This window comes from Lissotriton vulgaris, chromosome 3_1, assembly GCF_964263255.1.
Source record: "Lissotriton vulgaris chromosome 3_1, aLisVul1.2, whole genome shotgun sequence".
NCBI lineage: Eukaryota > Metazoa > Chordata > Amphibia > Caudata > Salamandridae > Lissotriton > Lissotriton vulgaris.
Genome location: NC_141689.1, coordinates 2,123,985,936 through 2,124,005,720, shown reverse-complemented (window position 1 = coordinate 2,124,005,720; position 19,785 = coordinate 2,123,985,936). Strand labels below are relative to the sequence as shown.

General features: G+C 46.6%; 1 protein-coding gene across 2 annotated transcripts in view; it reads left to right on the top strand.

Moving 5' to 3' along the window:
- GNPDA2 (glucosamine-6-phosphate deaminase 2) overlaps positions 1-19,785 on the top strand; it is a 123,658-nt gene that overhangs the window by 46,851 nt on the left and 57,022 nt on the right. For both annotated transcript variants that reach the window (XM_086962695.1, XM_086962697.1), the window contains exon 2: positions 12,332-12,481. In XM_086962695.1, coding sequence (XP_086818821.1) covers positions 12,358-12,481 — 124 coding nt within the window. In that variant the 5' untranslated portion in view covers positions 12,332-12,357. The remainder of the gene's footprint in view (positions 1-12,331; positions 12,482-19,785) is intronic.

Genomic DNA, 19,785 nt, shown 5'->3' with positions numbered 1-19,785 from the left:
CTGAGCACAACCCTCAAGCCTTTCCAGGGTTCGAAACGAGTCGACAAGGGCATGACCCAAAGAGCATGGTCTAAAAGACATTTTGGGCACACAGGGATAATGAAGTTCATGGTGTAAAGAAAACACCCTGTAATGTGTCACAGAATTCAATTGTTTCTGCAATAAGCCCCCCAATCCGGAGCTATGAAATAGTTGTAATTATTACAGCTTTTATAGATTAGACCAAAACCAGGATACAAACACAGTTATATGTTTACACATAGGCTAAATGGCATTGTAATATATTTTGTTACATGTTATATATTGTGAAATGTGTTGTGGTTTTGGATTTTTCAAAAAAAAAATTGTTTTCGAATGTTTGTCCAACTTCCTTGTATGATGCTGGTGTACATAAATGATTCATTTACTTTTTTTGGGGTGTTTTATTTTTAAATATAATGGGAATTAAACAGTGGCCATGGTAATTAAATTGTGCGGTCATTAAACCAAAAATCGGTGGTATTGTCAAATGATCATCAGCAATGTCATTTGTAGGGCCTTGCTTTGCTGACTGATACAAGCCCAACCCCTGCTTTCTTAATGACATATGTAACAGTCAAATGGAACATATAAACATCAATAAATGATTTTAACACCACACTCGTAGGTCTGTGATCACTCCGTATATTCGTGTTGATGACTCCAGGTTACTTCACCTTCACTTGCACCTTACCTTGGTTATGTTACGCATCCTTTCCACAGGTTTCTTTTAACTAAATTTAGATTTAATTTGTTGCATTACTATTTAGGTTCTTTTTATAACTGGCAGAAACCAGAATTAGCCCCGCCCTGCTGCTGTGACCAGTTTTCAGTGCAGGACACAATGCATTTTGTTATGTTTTGTGGTTTGTATTTAGAGCCTAGGAAAAAATTCTTGTTGCCAATTCTCAAGGAGGCCGGCTTCACACAGGTGAGACCGGCTTTGCTCTACTTACAACTATTGCCTAACCCTCATATTACTTACTGCGTTGCTAAATTCTTGGTAGCCGCCTCCAGGGCGAAAGCCCCCTGCCAAGATTAATTATTAATGTTAATAACATCCTTTTCTTAAATTGTTCTTTATAAAATCTTAAAAATTGTATTAGACTTCTGTATCATGTTCATTTTGATAAATTTTGTATGAAATGTATTTTACTGTTCGTTTCTTTGTATGGCTTTTAAAGAGCCGAATAAAGATATTTTGACTGACTCCAGGTTATACACGGAGTATGGGAAAAAGTCTCATATAAGGCTGTTCTACCATGATAGCAAACGTACTGACTTCATGAGAAGGTGACAAAGTGTGAACAAAACAACAATCGCCAACAAATATCAGCACATGACATAAACCTGATAAGTTTAGATCACACGTTATTTCAATCCCGTCAGCTCAAAGTCGCAGTCTGTTGTACTGATGGTTCACTCTTCAGGCTTGATGGCCGAGAGGACCGATCCTGATTATTAATGTTGTCGACGTTTCGACCCTGGGAGTGTTTTTATAAAAAAGCATAACAGGTGTCAAGGACGAAGGAAGTGTGAACCGCCTGGATAGAGGACAGCCAATCAATGGGCTTCCGAGTAGAAATGTTGGAGTGGACCGACAATATCCACAACCTTCAATCAAGGGACCTCTTGAAAACCTATGGTGAGGGAGCGTCAAATGTGCAGAGCCCCAGAGGATCCTGGAGGGATTCACTTAAATAACATCTGCCAAATATGCCTAATTGAAAGGAGCTTGGGATGCAATGCTCCCAACGCAGTCCCATGGGATTCACTCTGTGGTAGCACAATTGGTTAAGCAAGAGTGTTCAGAAATGAAATGCGGTTTATGCTCCATGGCCTTCCTATAGCTTCTTCCTGCGTTAATCTGCTCGCCTGACCCAGGTGCGGTCTTGGCAGCCTGTCAAGGCATTTGCCTCTTCATGTTAACAAGACTTCAATTCAGAGCTCTTTCATCCCTGGTTTCCCCATACAAAGATATGTTGCATGAACTGATTAAGAGCTATTAACGTAAACAAATGCGTACGAGCAGTGTGGAATAATATAAAAGATTACTCTTTACTTCGGTGCAAGGTGTTAAAATCCATATTTTCATTTCGGGACCCAAAGCAAGAAATTACATAAAATCTTCCAAGTAGTAAAATCTGACTCAGTTGGTGCATGTAAAGTGCCAGGCACCGTAGGAATTTTTGATTTATCCATACCGTAAACACTGTTTCTGATCTTAACATTTTCATTAAATAAGTTGGTTCCTTGTGGGAGTTATGGTCTGGTAGCTTCTTCTGACCCAGTTAATAAAGTGGTTTTATCAAAGGAAAGCCACCACTGCATATAGAGACGCCCTCTCTCTCTCTCTTTCTCGCTTTCATTCTCTCTCTCTCCTTCTCTTTCTCTCTCCTCTCTCTCTCTCTCTCTCTCTCTCTCTCCTTCTCCCCCTCTCTCTCCCCTCTCTCCTCCTCCCTCTCTCTCTCCTCTCTCTCCTTCTCTCTCTCTCCTTCTCTCTCTCTCCTTCTCTCTCTCCTTCTCTCTCTCTTTCCTTCTCTCTCTCTCTTTCTCTCTCCTTCTCCTCTCTCTCTCTCTCCTCTGTCTCTCCTCTCTCTCTCCTTCTCTCTCTCCTCTCTCCTCTCTCTCTCTCTCGCTCTCTTTTGCTTTCCTTCTCTCTCTCTCCTGCTCTCTCTCCTCCTCTCTCTCCTTCTCACTCTCTCTCCTCTCTCCTCTTGCTCTCTCATTTATTTATCTGTTTCCAAAACCAACACATAAATACAAATGTTGTCATTTACAATGCCAATAGCTCTAACTTTTCCAAAGGCGAAACCATTGCATTGTAAATGCTTGTTACACTTTGCAGCGTTCACTGACTAGAGCTCTGCGTATTTACTCTGTTTCTTTTAGGTCAGGGCAACAAATTACAGGTCATGATCTTGCGTGTTTGGCCATATTTTTTTTTGCTGCTGCCTGTGATTTACCATGAGGAATAATGTCTCAACCACTCCCTCACTCGTGGTGCTCTTTGTGCTTACCTGTATAGGAAGAACCAAGGGAATTGTTGATTGCACAGGGTTTAACACCTATACTTGGTCACACAGGTATACTTTTTCAACTATGGGCAATCTATAATGAATACTATATGTTGTGTGTCTGTGAGTTTGGTTGGCTCATTGTTTGCACAATCCTCGTCTCGATCTTTTTGCAACAGAGCATGCCTTATGACAAGTATAGTCCAACGACCGTCGAGTGGTCCATGCCACCATGATAACACTATACATCTCAATTACCCTTATGGGTGTATCATTGCCATAGTGCCTGTTTTTAACACATGGACGCACTATTCTGCGTTACGACAACTTGCTAATCACCTGACCCAGGAACACCTTGCCTTCAGGAAGCAGCTCAAGACCTGGCTGTTCGAGCAGTAGCGGACCCCCCTCCCCTAGCGCCTTGAGACCCTCCGGGTGAGTAGTGCGCTATATAAATGCCTTGATTGATTGATTGACCTATATAAGCACAATATGGGTGTTTCACGCTCCATAGGCACCGTAACTATCAGGTGTTCTGGCCTAGCTCACTTGTGGTGATAGAAAAGTCTGGATACTCGGGATGTAGCCACACTGCCATGACCTTGGTGTTAAATAATCTCCTAATCTAGGTCTACTGTTGTTCTTGTTTTTATTTCCTATCCCCTTTCCTTCTACAGGTTTCAGATCGCCAGGCCAACTAGGACCTGGGTCTTCACTGCAAGTCTGGTTACTAGCACAACAGAAGAATGTTTGAACCAGCATTGCGATAGTGCTAGAGTTGAACAATTTTCCTAAATACGGTCCTGATGAAGTGCCACTAGACCCACTAGGGGCTACCATTGGCGTGAAACATGTCGACCACATACCCCACACAGGCCCTGTAGGACCATTATATCCACTCAGGTTCACCCTCTTTTAATTAGGCTAGTGCCCCACAGGAATAACATTATTAGAAAGGGTTGCTCTAGACCTATTTTATAAGTCACCCACACATTCTTTGCACTACCTAGTCCACAAACCCGGACACATCATACTGCTTCATCAAAAAATGATCTCCGAGAAAGAGCCCCTTCGCGGGTGCCTGTCGTGCATTGCAGCGCCGGCATGACGAGGCGCAGGCCCAATGACGAAGCATGTCATCCTTCGGGGTGTGTGAGAGCACTTTTTAGAAATACCTGTATTTCCCTCCCTCTAAGGAACTACATACCCCTTGACTTACATTTATTAATCAATCACATAATGACTTGTCATTGCTAAGTACCTCGGTACTGTTGCAAAATTATTGTAACAAATATCACGAAGTTAAAATGCCTCATGAGTTTACAAATACCCTACGTACCTGTAACACCCAAGAGGATCATCTACACATCATGATTTATAATTCCTCCCAAATTTCATTCCAATCCGTACAGCCGTTTTCACGTCCCGCATGAATACAAAGTCTAAAGAAAATGCATTGTTGCCAAAAAAGCTTTTTCTGGTCCCCTTTTTTCTTTGCACCCTCTTTTGAATCCCCGCGAAACTTTGCTAGTGACAAAAAATGAATTGGTCTGTAAATGTTTGTGAAAAGTTTTTAATGGTGAAAAAAAAGAGGAATTTCTATCTATGGTTACATATCTGTATTAAATGCACTCTGAAAGAAAATATAAAACAAATGTGTGTGTGTGTTATGGCTGAGATACCCGCCACCCCCTCTCAACACAATCCCCAAAGGAGGGAAACCGGAAACAGTTCTTGAAGTTTTTGGAAGTGGGAGGGAGTGACCCTCCCGGCCGTATTTATTAAAACAAAAAATTAAAACATTAAACATTTCATATTAATGTACAATTTCATTACCATATTGCGATGTTTGGCTAACCTTAACAGATTCTCTAATACAGAGGTTCTCCTAGCCGAACTAACATCCTACAAAACATTTTCTTGAAATATTGAAATTGTACATCCTAACGTTTAAGGGCCAACGGCAAGGTCGTAACCGGTGTCAAGATCCCTAACCAGACATACCCCCCCCACTTGGGAGGGGCGACAGCACTGAGGCGTACTCAAGTGCAACTACTACCAATTTCCCTTTGACTTGACGGGGGCACCTATTAACTCGACGCCAGTTGAAGGTCGTTCGAAGACTCGTGTGAGGTATCTAGAAGGTATCGTAGACCTCCCCCCAACCCAACACAACTTACCGCATCTGCCGTCGCAGATGTCACTGGCCCCGGGAAATTCCCCAGGAGGGGGCTGTAACCCCTCCTACACAGGAAGGGGCCTTGACCGCCTTTCCTTTTCTTTCGGCGACCCATCCTTAGAAGGGACCGCCTCCCCGTTGAGGGGCCAAAGGCCACCTCTCCCGAGCGCTCCCATCCGTGTTGGGTGACGCCCACTCATAGGGATCTTCCAATTAGTGCTCACCGATCATGACCTTACCGCCCGACCAAAATAAATACGACAAATGGTAACTAAACTAAAAATACACTGGCCACTATGACCGAAAAGCATGTTTATAAATGGACGTCAAATCCGAATTTCTTTAATCATCAAACTTACAAAATTAGACCAATCTTTATTACACCTTCAACATCAATACGATACTAACACAACCTGTAAACGAAATAGAATTATCGATCAATTTTATTAAAACAACTGGCTGTCTTCAGGGGCTGGTGGGTGGGTCAAAATTGGCTCTTCGTTCCGTCTCGAGCTCACGTGCAGCGAGGAGGTGCAGCTTCAGAGCACAGGAACAAGAGGATGTCTTCTGGTCTTGCGTCCCTTTTTATCCATCTTCAGGGCGGGCGTAAACCCGCCCCTGCCTGCCCCGAGGGCGTGGCCGGCCGCGTCAGTGTCTAGGCCAGCCCACTCTAGGGCGGGAAAAAGCGCGCCCCGGCTACGCCGCTTCGGGCATACCAGCCGAGACGCGCCTCCCGCCCAAAATGGCTTCCCGGGGGGATCGAGGCACTCTGCCATACGTTCGGGGGGACCGAGTGGTCGCCCCTTTCCATATGGCTGAGATACCCGCCACCCCCTCTCAACACAATCCCCAAAGGAGGGAAACCGGAAACAGTTCTTGAAGTTTTTGGAAGTGGGAGGGAGTGACCCTCCCGGCCGTATTTATTAAAACAAAAAATTAAAACATTAAACATTTCATATTAATGTACAATTTCATTACCATATTGCGAAGTTTGGCTAACCTTAACAGATTCTCTAATACAGAGGTTCTCCTAGCCGAACTAACATCCTACAAAACATTTTCTTGAAATATTGAAATTGTACATCCTAACGTTTAAGGGCCAACGGCAAGGTCGTAACCGGTGTCAAGATCCCTAACCAGACATACCCCCCCCACTTGGGAGGGGCGACAGCACTGAGGCGTACTCAAGTGCAACTACTACCAATTTCCCTTTGACTTGACGGGGGCACCTATTAACTCGACGCCAGTTGAAGGTCGTTCGAAGACTCGTGTGAGGTATCTAGAAGGTATCGTAGACCTCCCCCCAACCCCACACAACTTACCGCATCTGCCGTCGCAGATGTCACTGGCCCCGGGAAATTCCCCAGGAGGGGGCTGTAACCCCTCCTACACAGGAAGGGGCCTTGACCGCCTTTCCTTTTCTTTCGGCGACCCATCCTTAGAAGGGACCGCCTCCCCGTTGAGGGGCCAAAGGCCACCTCTCCCGAGCGCTCCCATCCGTGTTGGGTGACGCCCACTCATAGGGATCTTCCAATTAGTGCTCACCGATCATGACCTTACCGCCACAGGCCGGATAGTTGACCGGCTATCCGGACCCCCCACAAAACTCCTACCTAAAGGTCATGTGTCAACGATTGTAACCATGCTAAGAAGTCTCCCAAGAGTAACTCATTCCCCACCCGAGACAAATGCACACCATCCCCCAAATACATACTGTCATCATTAATACAGCTATGAGAAATAGAATGCAATGTCCTGGAACGGAACAACCTACTCACTTTGTTGTTAAGCTTTCTAACAGAATGATTCAAAGCAGGAATAGAGATAGCCCCCCGCCACACCTTTCGTGGAATCAAGTGGGACCATGCAATTGTGCACCCCGGAACTCTCCTCGCCAACCAACTTACCGTGGAAAGCATTGCCTCCAGGAGTAGTCGTCTACCGGTGGTGACCAAATCATTGCCCCCTACATGTACTATAACTATAGACGGCGGTGACCTTGTCCGCCCTAACAAACCCTCGAAAAATGTTTGAAACTGGTCAATACAGAGACCGCCTCTTCCGTAGAAGGACATCCTGTACCCGTATTCCCCAGCTACGTGAATCATGTCACCTGCTTTGAATACGTCTGCGGCACGCCTCACGTATGAGTGGCCCACGACCCACACCTCCTTTTTCACAGCCGGTGACGTCTGACCGCTGGCCCGGTGTAGGGTCGACTGCATAGTCCGCCCCGCCTCGTAGGCTTGCGTAACTGAAAACCAAACAAAAACAAGAAGCGTGAGTACATTATTACAGCTTCACAACATGTGCAACCGCACGTATCTCTTATAACAATTGGAGGACCAACGCCCCACTCGTTTCACTTGCTCAACATTAAGACCCCTGGCTGTAGCTTCCGTAGCAGCCCCTATCCGAAAGGAATGGGTCCCAAATTCGCCCGGGTTCAAGCCCGCAGCGGCAATTGACATCGCAAGCACCCGCTGAAACTGAAATTTCGTCAGTGGGGTGGCGTCTGCGTGTCTTAACAAAGTCCCCCCCCATGATGCCACCCTTCGTGCTAGGTAATCTTCTAAACACTTTACCGGACACATGGAGGACCCAGGAATCCTGCGTATGATGACGCAGTCACCCATCCCATCTTGATCAGTCTTGGACCTTACAAAGGAGACAGTCATTGTTTCTCCCCTGATCTGAACGTGTTCTTGGCACAAACCCCCTGCCACATCCAGTTTGTTCCTTGCAACTAGTTCGCTTACCCGCATTGCCCCGTGAAATGCTAGCGTAAAAGCGGCTCGGAACAGCACCGCCTCAAACTGAGATGAACATGTGGCCGGGAGTGTGGCCAACAACTGGGACAATCTATCCAAACCTATCGGGCGCCTTTCATCTACTCTGCGACCCTCAAGGCGTTGCCACCCACGCAGCGCTTTCTGTACAACGAAAGACGCTGTCGGGTCCTGGATAGCGTGTGCTCTGGCAACAAAGGAAATGGCAGCACGATGCCTCTGGGCCGTAGCCACCGATTTCCCAGCCCTACGTAAGGACATCAGAAAATTTACTACCCATTCCTCGTGACCCCAAAGCCGCTCTCTATCAGTCCCCAAAAAGGCTAAATAGGCCCGAAACGCCCCTTCGTATGCCTTCCTCGTCCTTGGTGCTAGACTCTCTCCCACGAGGTGACGAAGTTCGGGGCACCGAGAGACCAGAGAGCTTCGGGAAAGGGTGCCGGCTCTGGGTCCGCTGAGGGGAGGAAACCCGAGAAAGCCTGCATTTGAAAACGAGACAATGCGTCAGCCGCCTGATTCATCACCCCTGGAACATGCTTTGCTCTGAATAGCACGTTCAATTGCATACACAGTAAAACAATTTCCTTAAGTAGTCTTAAAATCAGTTTACAACGTGCTGCCTGACTATTGATACACTCGACCACGGTCATATTGTCAGACCAAAATATGACAGAGTGATCTTTGAACCCTTCGGGCCATGTTCTCAGGGCCACCAAGATGGGAAACAGTTCCAGGAAAGCAATATTACTCGTCAGACCATTCTCATTCCACCATGTCGGCCATCTTTGTGCTGACCATTTTGTGCCGAAGATGGCGCCAAAACCTATGCTTCCTGCTGAATCCGTCCATAGCCCTAGCTCTTCAGAGGACACGGCTGGTTTATTCCAGACGACTCGACCATTAAAGTCCGCCAGAAATGCTAACCAAATACGCATGTCCTGGCGGACCTCAGCCGATAGTCTCGTGCGATGATGGCCCTCTCTTAGGCCGACCATCGCCTGGGCAATTGAACGAGAAAAGGGGCGGGCCATTGGTATCACCCTCAGGGCAAAATTCAACTGTCCCACCAACTGCTGTAATTGTTGCAGCGTAACTTTAGATGCCGTTATACACACTTGCAGTGCTGCCCTGAACTTCAACACTTTGTCAGCTGGCAAACGGAAACAACCCTCACTGGAGTCCAACTCGATCCCCAGAAACTCGAGGCAAGTCGTAGGACCCACTGTTTTACCCGGCGCCAATGGCACACCAAACTGTTTCATTAACACACAAAATTCGGCCAAGGCCCGGCCACATTCAAGATCCCCGGCTGCCCCAAGAAACAGAAAATCATCAAGGTAATGCATTACATATTGGAAACCCGTTTTCTTCGTGAAGACCCATTGTAGAAAACTACTGAATTTCTCGAAATAGGCACAGGATATAGAGCACCCCATTGGCATACACCTATCCATGTAATAACAACCCTGAAACATGAATCCCAGGAGACGCTGGTCGTCTGGGTGTACCGGGAGCAATCGGAACGCTGACTCGATATCTGACTTCGCCATCAGCGCCCCGGGCCCCAGGCGATTCAAAATGGCTACGGCCTCATCGAAGGATGCGTACCGCACCGAACACACTTCTGGATCGATTGCATCATTTACAGAAAGACCTCGTGGAGCTGACAAATTATGAATCAGTCGGAACTCACCTGGGTCTTTCTTGGGGACTACCCCCAAGGGAGAACAAACAAAATTCTGAACCGGTGGTACACTAAACGGGCCGGCGACCCGACCTCGTGCAATCTCTTTACGGATCTTATCCTGTACTACGGGCGTATGCTGCAGGACGGAAAGTTGATTTTTGCACTTCTCCACACCCCGAAAGTCCCCTACCGGGATGCGGAAACCATACGAAAAACCGTTCCGAAGCACCCCAGCAGAAGTACGATCCGGGTATTCACTGAGCCAGGGAATCATCGCCAGGGTATCAATCGGGGTTGGTAAAGGCGCCCCTCGGACTACGTTAGACCTGTTTGGCGCCTCCTCTCCCCCCATTATCACCCGTTCTGGCTCTGCACGTGGACTCAGGATGGGACGACCCGCAACCACTACATTCATGTTTGAATTTACACGATCCCTGGGGTCTAGTACATTTACCTCTGTTGAAATTAAAGCAGAAACCCCTTTTTCCAGTATTGCCGGCAGGTTTCGAGTAATCGTCGGTACCCGTACCTGATCGAAAGGGCGTCCCCGCATATTGCCGGGAGGATTCGCCAACATTACTTCCTACCAACGGCATTTTTAACATTCCTGTCTCCTTCATTTTATCCCAAGTCAAAGAATCATAACAATCCCAGGTTAAACTTTTATTATGCTCCTTTGCCTTTCTGAAAAGATTATCGTAACAGAACCAATGGTTACCCTGGTGCGATGTCGAGTACCCCATGATTCGTGATTGATAGATTGGGAACTCGGAAAGCAACTCAGGCCTACGCTCCCCCAAGATTGACGTAAAAATTCCCCAAGCATTGCCCCAATTGCCAATATTCTCATTCACTTTAAAGGCGGCCATTTTTGCGCGCCAAACACTCGGGTGCATGAGGTCCTTCTGACTCTTAACATGCTCCACCTCATAATGATCAACAAGCAACGAGAAAATGTTCACATACTCCCCCGCCCAAATCTTTTCCTTAATTGCCAAAGGAACATGTTGACCCAACTTTTCTCTGCGAGAGGGTGTTGACTCATCCCTCGCAATCGGCAATGGCCGCTTACCTGCACCGGACGCCGCCTCTGTGGTCGTAATCATCCCTTGTGGCTTGTCTACTACTGCAGCCGGCGCGGACACCTTGGCTGCATCCCGTTTATCGCGCAATTGTTTCATTAGCGCCTGTGCCTCGGCAGCCGTGGCGCCCTCACTACTGTCGCCCAACCACGCTGCAAGCTGTGCCGCCAGCTCGGGCGGCATATCCTCATTGGACACGGGGGTGACCACAACGGGAATCGGATTCCCTTCCTCCGGCACGGGAGTTGGTGCCTCGAGCGGGGCACTGGGACCCGGGATGTCTTCTCCCGCTGCACCCCTCTTGGGCCTCTTGTTTTTCCCTCCCGGGGCTGCCCCCGCCAAAGGACGTTTAGGTCCCCCTTCCTCGTTCTTATCCACCCGCTTCTTTAGTTCGGACATCTCCTTCATGAGAACACGCAGCATCTGTTCAGTTGTCATGCGTTTTCCCGCCTTCCTCGGCATTCTCCAACAGAGTAACTGTAAAACAAACAAGAACGATTAAAACGCTCAAAATTGGCTCTTCGTTCCGTCTCGAGCTCACGTGCAGCGAGGAGGTGCAGCTTCAGAGCACAGGAACAAGAGGATGTCTTCTGGTCTTGCGTCCCTTTTTATCCATCTTCAGGGCGGGCGTAAACCCGCCCCTGCCTGCCCCGAGGGCGTGGCCGGCCGCGTCAGTGTCTAGGCCAGCCCACTCTAGGGCGGGAAAAAGCGCGCCCCGGCTACGCCGCTTCGGGCATACCAGCCGAGACGCGCCTCCCGCCCAAAATGGCTTCCCGGGGGGATCGAGGCACTCTGCCATACGTTCGGGGGGACCGAGTGGTCGCCCCTTTCCAGTGTGTGTGTGTGTGTGTATATATATATATATATATATATATATATATATCTATATATATATATATATATATATATATATCACTCCAAAACCCGCCTTCACTTCTTCTGCACACGAACAGACAAGCGTGGACCCGATTTTTAAGTGCAAATATTTTTATTTTGCCAGTGCCGCCACTACGAGTTTACTCTCCCTTGATCACATGATATATATATAATTATATAATTAATTTTTTTTCAAAGTGTAATTAATACAGATTTAGTTCTTCGCTACTATTACCATGTATCAGGTTGTTCTGTTTATGTTCTCACTACCACAGTGAAGAACTTTTCACCCTCGTTGTAATTGTGCTCATTACTGTTCTGATTGAAATATGTTATAAACATATATGCCCGCTATAAAAACGATCTGCTGATTTTCTAGATGTATTATTCCTATTGAGTTTACTTTTGTGTACAGTATTACTTTAGCTTTGCCCAAGACCACAATGAAGGCTATTTATTGGCTCACTCTCGACTCTTACACCACATCCCATCTAATGTTCCGTCCATAATCCTATGGTATTGTGTTCCCATCCTTGAAGTCTTCTGTTGGGTGAGGTCGTCAATGTATTGAACCGCTGTATCTTTTTGTAATTGTGTGTTAACTGTGGGTGGTTAACATCAGTAAACAATTCTGTCTCTTACTTTAGTGTGATACTAATCTGTTCTGTTTGTTTCAATTATAGATTCCTATTTTGTATTCATCACTAGAATGAGACTTGTAATTCTTGATGACTATGAATTGGCCAGTGAGTGGGCTGCTAAGTACATCTGTAACCGAATTATACAGTTCAAGCCAGGTCCTGGAAGGTATTTCACTTTAGGTTTACCTACAGGTATGTATGAGTAAGTTCGTGGAAAGCTAGTTCATTTTCTGCTTATATATTTTCTGCTTATTTATAATAAAGGATTTCATGATCATAAAGTACTTTTTGTTTGTTAACTAAAACGTATTATATTAACTTGTTTTTGTGAAAATCACAAAACGTCTTCACACATTATTGGTGCCAAACAATGACGTTGCAACACTGAGCTGTTCCTGTGTCAAAACTGTCGACTGGTCCGTTTAAAGATGCACATCTATTCGGTGCGTCATTCAGTTGGACAGCCAGATATTTTATATAGATTCCAGCTGCCAAAGGAAGGTGCCCGGATGCAAAGTGTAGGTGTCCTGCTGCAGAGTAAGGAGGGTACCGCTGCACACATATAAAGTCTGTGTGCCACACAAAGCGCATCCAGTTTGCCTCTAGAGGGTGGCCTGCTGGGGGGCGGAGGGCGTCTCGCGTCTCCTCATCCTCCGTCAGTACCCCCATTGTAGTCGGCTCGACCTGCCGCCTGAGTTTGGAATCTCATTTCTCTGCCTTCAGCAGGGACGCCCCGCATGCCTCCCTTCTCTATCCCAGCCCATCCCGGCACCTCCTCCCCAAAGAGTGCAGCTTCCCCTCCTGGCAGGCTGCAGCAGCAACAGCAGCTTATCCCGTGCCTGCCACTCCCCCCCGTAATACCGACATTACTCTTTTGAACAAAGCTCCTCCTACCTTACCCGGCAGCTAGCGCCTCACCGTGCACCTGCAAGTAGAGCTGCCAGGATGTCATGGGCCCTGGTGCAAGCACTGCACATATTAATGACTGGTGCTAAGGTGATAAAATACAGCATTTATTAAGATGCTTTGCTCCCCGGTGCCACTGCACTCGCTGCACCAAACGGGAGCCACGCCCCTCTGCACTCCATGAGGTGCTCACCCAGCTCATGTACTCATTTAATCAGCCTTAGAAAGATGAAGAGCTATGCAGTCTGTCCGGGTTAGAGGTTGTAACCTTCACTTTACCCACAGTTCTCAGGAGCAGGCGCTTAATCCTAGAGCTAGTTTAGTATTTGTTAATCCGCCCACGTACCGTGACGTAGTTCGTCACAGCATAACACACACCACACCACTGTGTAACACAGCACTGAAAACACATTACCTGACAACAGCCTTGAACCATCCGGGCTTCCTGCTCCAGTCTCTTCTCTTCCCCAGTGCATATCCCTCGTGCCAAAGTGCAGAACAGAGAGTCTGGGCATCAGCTGAACAACACACACTTCCGTAGTAGGTGCATGAACCCCCCTGCAAATGTGCGAATCTGAAGGCTTTTCACCCTCACCTCTACCCCAGTATCCCTGCGTACCATGCTACGGGTGCGTTAACCCACTTGGCTAACTGCTGAGGACGCACAGGCTACCATCCCACCTCTCCCTTCCCACCATCAATCGCTGCATACAATTCAGCAGGTGCATTTATGAGCCTGCTATCTGCTGAGGATGCACAGGCCCTCTTCTCTCTTCACTTCCCCAGTTTCTCTGCATACCGTGCAGCAGGTGCCTGAACCTACCGGGCTCTCTCCCAATTATCCGCAGGTTCTCCTCTCTCTCACTGACTGACTAACTCTCACTGACTGACTGACTTACTCTCTCACTGACTGACTGACTGACTCTCTCACTGAATGACTACCTTTCAATCTCTCTCTCACTGACTGACTCACTGACTGACTGACTGACTCTCAATATCTCTCTCACTGACTGACTGACTGACTGACTCTCACTGACTGACTGACTGTCTGACTCTCACTGACTCTCTGACTGACTCTCTCACTCTCTCTCTGACTGATTGACTCTCTTACTGACTGACTCTCTCACTCACTGACTGACTGACTTAATGACTCACTGACTGACTCTCTCACTGACTGACTGACTCTCACTCGCTCTCTCACTGCCTGACTGACTCTCTCAATATCTCTCTCACTTACTGACTTACTCTCACTGATTCACTCACTGACTGACTGACTCACTGACTGACTGACTCTCTCACTGACTAACTGACTAATTGACTGATTTTCTCACTCTAGCTGACTGACTCTCTCTCTCGCTGACTGACTCTCTCTCGCTGACTGACTCTCTCTCGCTGACCGACTCTCTATCACTGACTGACTCTCTCGCTCGCTGACTCTCTCACTCTCTCTCACTAACTGACTGACTTACTCACTCTCTTTCTCACTGATTGAGTGACTCTCTCACTGACTCTCACTGACTGACTCTCTCACTCTCTCTCACACTGACTGACTAACTAACTGACTCTCTCACTGACTGGCTGACTAACTGACTGATGATCTCACTGACAGTTATACAGGTAATATTTCCCAACCTTCACCCTCCTGTTATTTGTCCGCCATAACAAACCCAACTATAACCAGCAACCATTGGAAAGGCAGATAGAAGTTGCCAGCATTGAAAGGACAAAAAATAAAACCTCAAGACATTTAGTGTTAATACTTTTTTAATATGGTTGTTCAGTTGTACATTTATGCTCAAAAGAACTGGACAGAGGATCAATTTCTCATAAGGCACCAAAAAACAGAAGTATTTACCACATCTTAGCCTGAACCAAAGTAATCCTGTGTGCAAACCTTTAACAGTGCTCTCTGTCCAAGAGCACCACCCTTACCACAGGGTCAAACAGACTTTACAAAATATATTAAAGTTGCACCACTTCACAATATAATATATGTACTAAACATAATTCTATACAGTCCAATCAACAAATGCAATTCCTTCTCCTGGGATTTTTTTGTGTGTTTTCTTCTTTTTATTTTCACCACTTCCTGCCTCCTCAGCGCTCGGGTTAGCGCTCTAGCTTTCCCAGGCCGAATCTTATTTAGGGAGAAAGGTGAGAGTATTCCTCGTGGATGCTTGTTTGTCTGTGGCAGGGACAGACACCTCCACTTCGATCCCCGAAGTCAGTCACGGTGTGGGGGTGTGAAGGGGAGGCTCACGCTACGACTTTGCCCGCATTCGAATGAATGAATATGTGTTTTTAAAACATTGTTGTTATAACCTGTTGACATTTTAAAATACTACAAATTACAGCTAGTCAGTTTCTTGCAACTTGTCTTCTCCATCCTGGTCCCGCCCTGGTCCGCCGCGTCCATTGTGGGCGTTTGCGTGGAGGGTGAGGAATTCCACCACTTCCTGCCTCCTCAGCGCTCGGGTTAGCGCTCTAGCTTTCCAAAGCCTTTTTCAATATCCTGAGGATTGGCCAGCGACCGGACGCGTGCAGCGGGCGCGCCGAGTGCGCGCTGAAAGCGCTCACAAGGCAAGCCCGTTTGCGCCCGTCCGCGACCAGAACCCCTGTCTCTAACTCGAGGGAGACGGTAAGAAGTATAAAATACTCGCATGACCAACTGACTCTTCTTCATCTCATCCCCATTGCTGCCTGTTGTCATAGTATGCTGCCTGAAAATAGGACTCTGAAATGCATGGTATGCCGTTTTAATCCTGCTTTAGCTTTTTAGAAGGGGGACCAACTCACTATGCTCCTAGTTAACTGTCGTTCACTTAAAAAACATAGATTGGACATCTATGATGTCCTTATTGACCATCAGCCGGATATGATGTTTCTAACCGAGACCTGGCTGGATGATGCATCTGCACCTGAAATTCTGGAGGCCCTCCCACCAGCCTACGGCCTACTGAGAATTGACAGAGATTCAAAGAGGGGTGGGTATTGCAATAGTGTATAATACTGAGTTTGAGTGCTCTCTGGAGCAAGTACAAATTAGCAATTGTGAAGCTGGCTTATTTTCTATTAAAGTCTCCCCTGAATGTACCATTAAGGGCTATCTCATATATCGCCCCCCAGGGGGGTCTACACAATTTGCTGTGAGCCTATTGGAATCAGTAACCCAATCGGCCTTACGTTACAGTAAATTCCTCATACTAGGAGATCTTAACCTACATTTTGAAGATGCTAACTGTACTGAGGCACAAGCAGTAGTTGTTTCTCTGAAATCCTTGATGTTTACACTGTCTGTTGGGAAGCCAACGCATCAAGCGGGTCACCTTCTTGACCCCATTTTTTCCAATTGGGATGGTATTAAGATGTTCCCTCCCATTAGGATCCTGTGGTCTGACCATTATCTCATTCCATTTATAATACCCGGAATGCCCAAAGGGGAAATACTCAAAAGACCTATCCTACCCAAATGCAGGAACTGAAAAAAATTCTGCCAGAAGGCATTTGAATCGGCGTTAATGCAGGAAATTCCTCCGCTCAGTAAAACTCCGAAGGAAGGGCGGAAGGATTATGAGGAATGGGTATCGAAAGCTCTAGATAAGGTGGCCCCATGGACCGTAAAAGCCCCAGTACGTGGGACTAGGTCTGCCCCTTGGTATAATGAGGAATTGCGTACCGCTAAAGCTAGATGCAAAAGCCTAGAACGCCTGTGGCGGAAAGATTATGATACTGCCCAGAAAGAGCTATATAGGAATAACTTGAAAGAATACCATACACTGATTAAAAAGGCCAAAAGGATATTTTTTAAAGAGAGGATTGAACTATCTGAAAACCCCCCCAAAGAGCTCTTTTTAATCTATAAGGAGCTAACGGCACTCACGAGGACTGTGAATAAAGATCTTTTTTCCACTGAGATATGCGAAACCATTGCTGACCATTTTGTGAGCAAAGTGGAGCAGATATATGTGTCTTTTCAGCAGGGCTCAGCTGAAGAAGCCTCGGCTTGCGACACCTCCCAAAGGCTCACCAAGAAATCATGTCTGAAGGAGTTCATAGTGCCTCCGAGAGAAAAATTGATAAAATTATTTATTTATTTATTTAGTATTTATTTATTTAGTATACTTATAAAGTGCAAACCTGTCACCCAGAGGGCATCCTGGCGCTTTGAACTTAAACAGCAGCACTATCACTTACACAACGTTTTTTGGGAACAGGTGCGTTTTTAGGGCTTTCCGAAATGGCAGGTAGTTGCTGTGGCTTCTCAGAGAGAGGCAGGGAGTTCCACAGCTTGGCAGCAGCCACACTGAATGAAATAAAATTAATTATGGGTATCCATTCGGGATCCCCCACGAACGTTGCTCCTCCGAAAATTCTCAGGAATCATGTCCACCTAGTGTGGAATTACATAGGCAATTTGGCTACGCTATCCTTTCAAGAGAGTCAGGTGCCGGAGGAATGGAAACTTGCCCAGGTAGTTCCTATTAAAAAGAAGGCAAACCTGAGTATCTCCCAATTGGATAACCTCCGCCCCATTTTCCTCCTACCTTTCTGTGCCAAAGTGGTGGAGAAATTGGTTAATAACCAGTTGGCCACATTTGTAGAGGATAATCATCTTCTACACTCTTCCCAATCTGGTTTTAGGGTGAAACACTCCACAGAAACTGCCCTTCTATTCTCCACAGAATTGCTTCGCCAGAAAGTAGATGAAGGACAGACCGCTGCTCCAATATTGCTGGACCTGAGTGCGGCATTTGATACTGTATCGCACCCCAGACTTCTTGCCCGTTTGAGCGAGATGGGGGTTGCCGGGCCAGCATATGAATGGATGGTCTCTTTTTTGGCGGATAGAAAATTCCAAATACACTGTCCCCCCTTCAAGTCCACGTCCCGAGCCCTAAAACAAGGAGTCCCACAGGGCTCTATATTGAGCCCTACATTATTTAATCTGTATTTGGAACCCTTGGCTCGAATGGTGGAATCTTATGGGGGTGGAGATCGTATCATACGTGGACGACACTCAACTGGTGGTCACTCTATCACACAACCCAGTTGAGACGGCCGATAATCTTTCTGCTTGTCTTGCGGCATTTGCAGCTTGGATGAGGAGCAACTGCCTCCGTCTTAACGGAGGCAAGACCGAACTTCTTGTGATCGGTTCCTCTCCATCAATTTGGACATTTGCCTGGTGGCCTGCTGACCTGGGTCCTACACCCACCCCATCTGATACGGTGAAAAACGGGTGTTCTCATGGATAACAATCTTTCATACTCCCAACACATTGGCAACCTAGCGGGGAAATGCTACGGCATACTGAAAGACCTACGCAAAATCTTGGACCATCTACCTATTACAGCTAGGAAAACATTAGTACATGCCCTGGTTACTTCCCATCTTGATTATGGGAATTCCCTTCTCTGTGGCCTCAGTACTAGGAACTTGAACCAACTCCAATGTGTCCAAAATGCAGCGGCCAGGCTTGTTTTAAATTTACAGAGGAAGTAGTCTGGGAAACGTGCTTTACAGACCTTGCACTGGCTCCCCATGTGGGAACGTATTCGGTTTAAGGCCATGCGCATTATCCACCGTATTGCACAGGGCAAGGGCCCGGCTTACCTCCAACGGATGTTAACTGTATATCGTCCCAGACGCCTTTTGAGGTCTATGGGCAGCATGCAGTTTTCGGTACCCTGCATCTATAAAGCACGGATGGGTGGGCGCTCTTTTAGGTTTCTTGCCAGTAAACAATGGCACAAACTCCCCACGGAGCTTCGGATGGAACCATCAGAACCAAGATTCCAGTTGGAACTCAAGCCTTACTTGTTCCCGGAAGTTTAGTATTGGGTCAGTGTCTAACCTTTCCTGTCCCGCCCTCTCATCATTTTGATTGGTCTTTGTGAGAAGTTCTTGTGGCAAGGCATCCTAGCGCGGAGACGCATGGTTCCTAGTGCATTCAGGCGCTTAATAAATGTTTTATTATTATTATTATTATTTGTTCAATCTCAGCCAACGCCTTTCGGTCTGAAAACAGAACTTCTTCAGGGCATATAGTGTTCTTAACCACAAGTTTGGTCACACAATTATATCATATTTATTTCCTCTTCGAACGCGCAAAGGATGGATCCCTTATTACATAAGGTCCCTGTCATAATATTCTGACAGGTTCTATCCAATTATTTTTCTCTTTTCTCAATAGGTCCGTTTTTCACAAAGAGCAACAATCTCGATGCCCAATATAAATTCCAAAAGTGCAGCTGTGGATTTGGCGGTTGTTTCCAACAGTACCCAAGTTCTTCCGTTGGATGGATGGACCCATAAATTAAGGCTGACTATGGATGCCGGGTCTGGAAAGAGAATATAAACTACTACAGTTTTTTGATTGTACAGTGTATTTAATTCTCTAAAGACAACAATGATTCATTTAACTGTCCTGAAGATGATGCCCTGTATGTAACGTTGGCATCGAAACATCGTCGACACCTAAACGCCATATGCAATATGAATAAGCAATATTGTAATGTGCAATGGTGTAAAAATACTGATCTAAGTCTATTAAACTGAGTACAAGCGTACAGACGTCTTTTGCCCTGCCT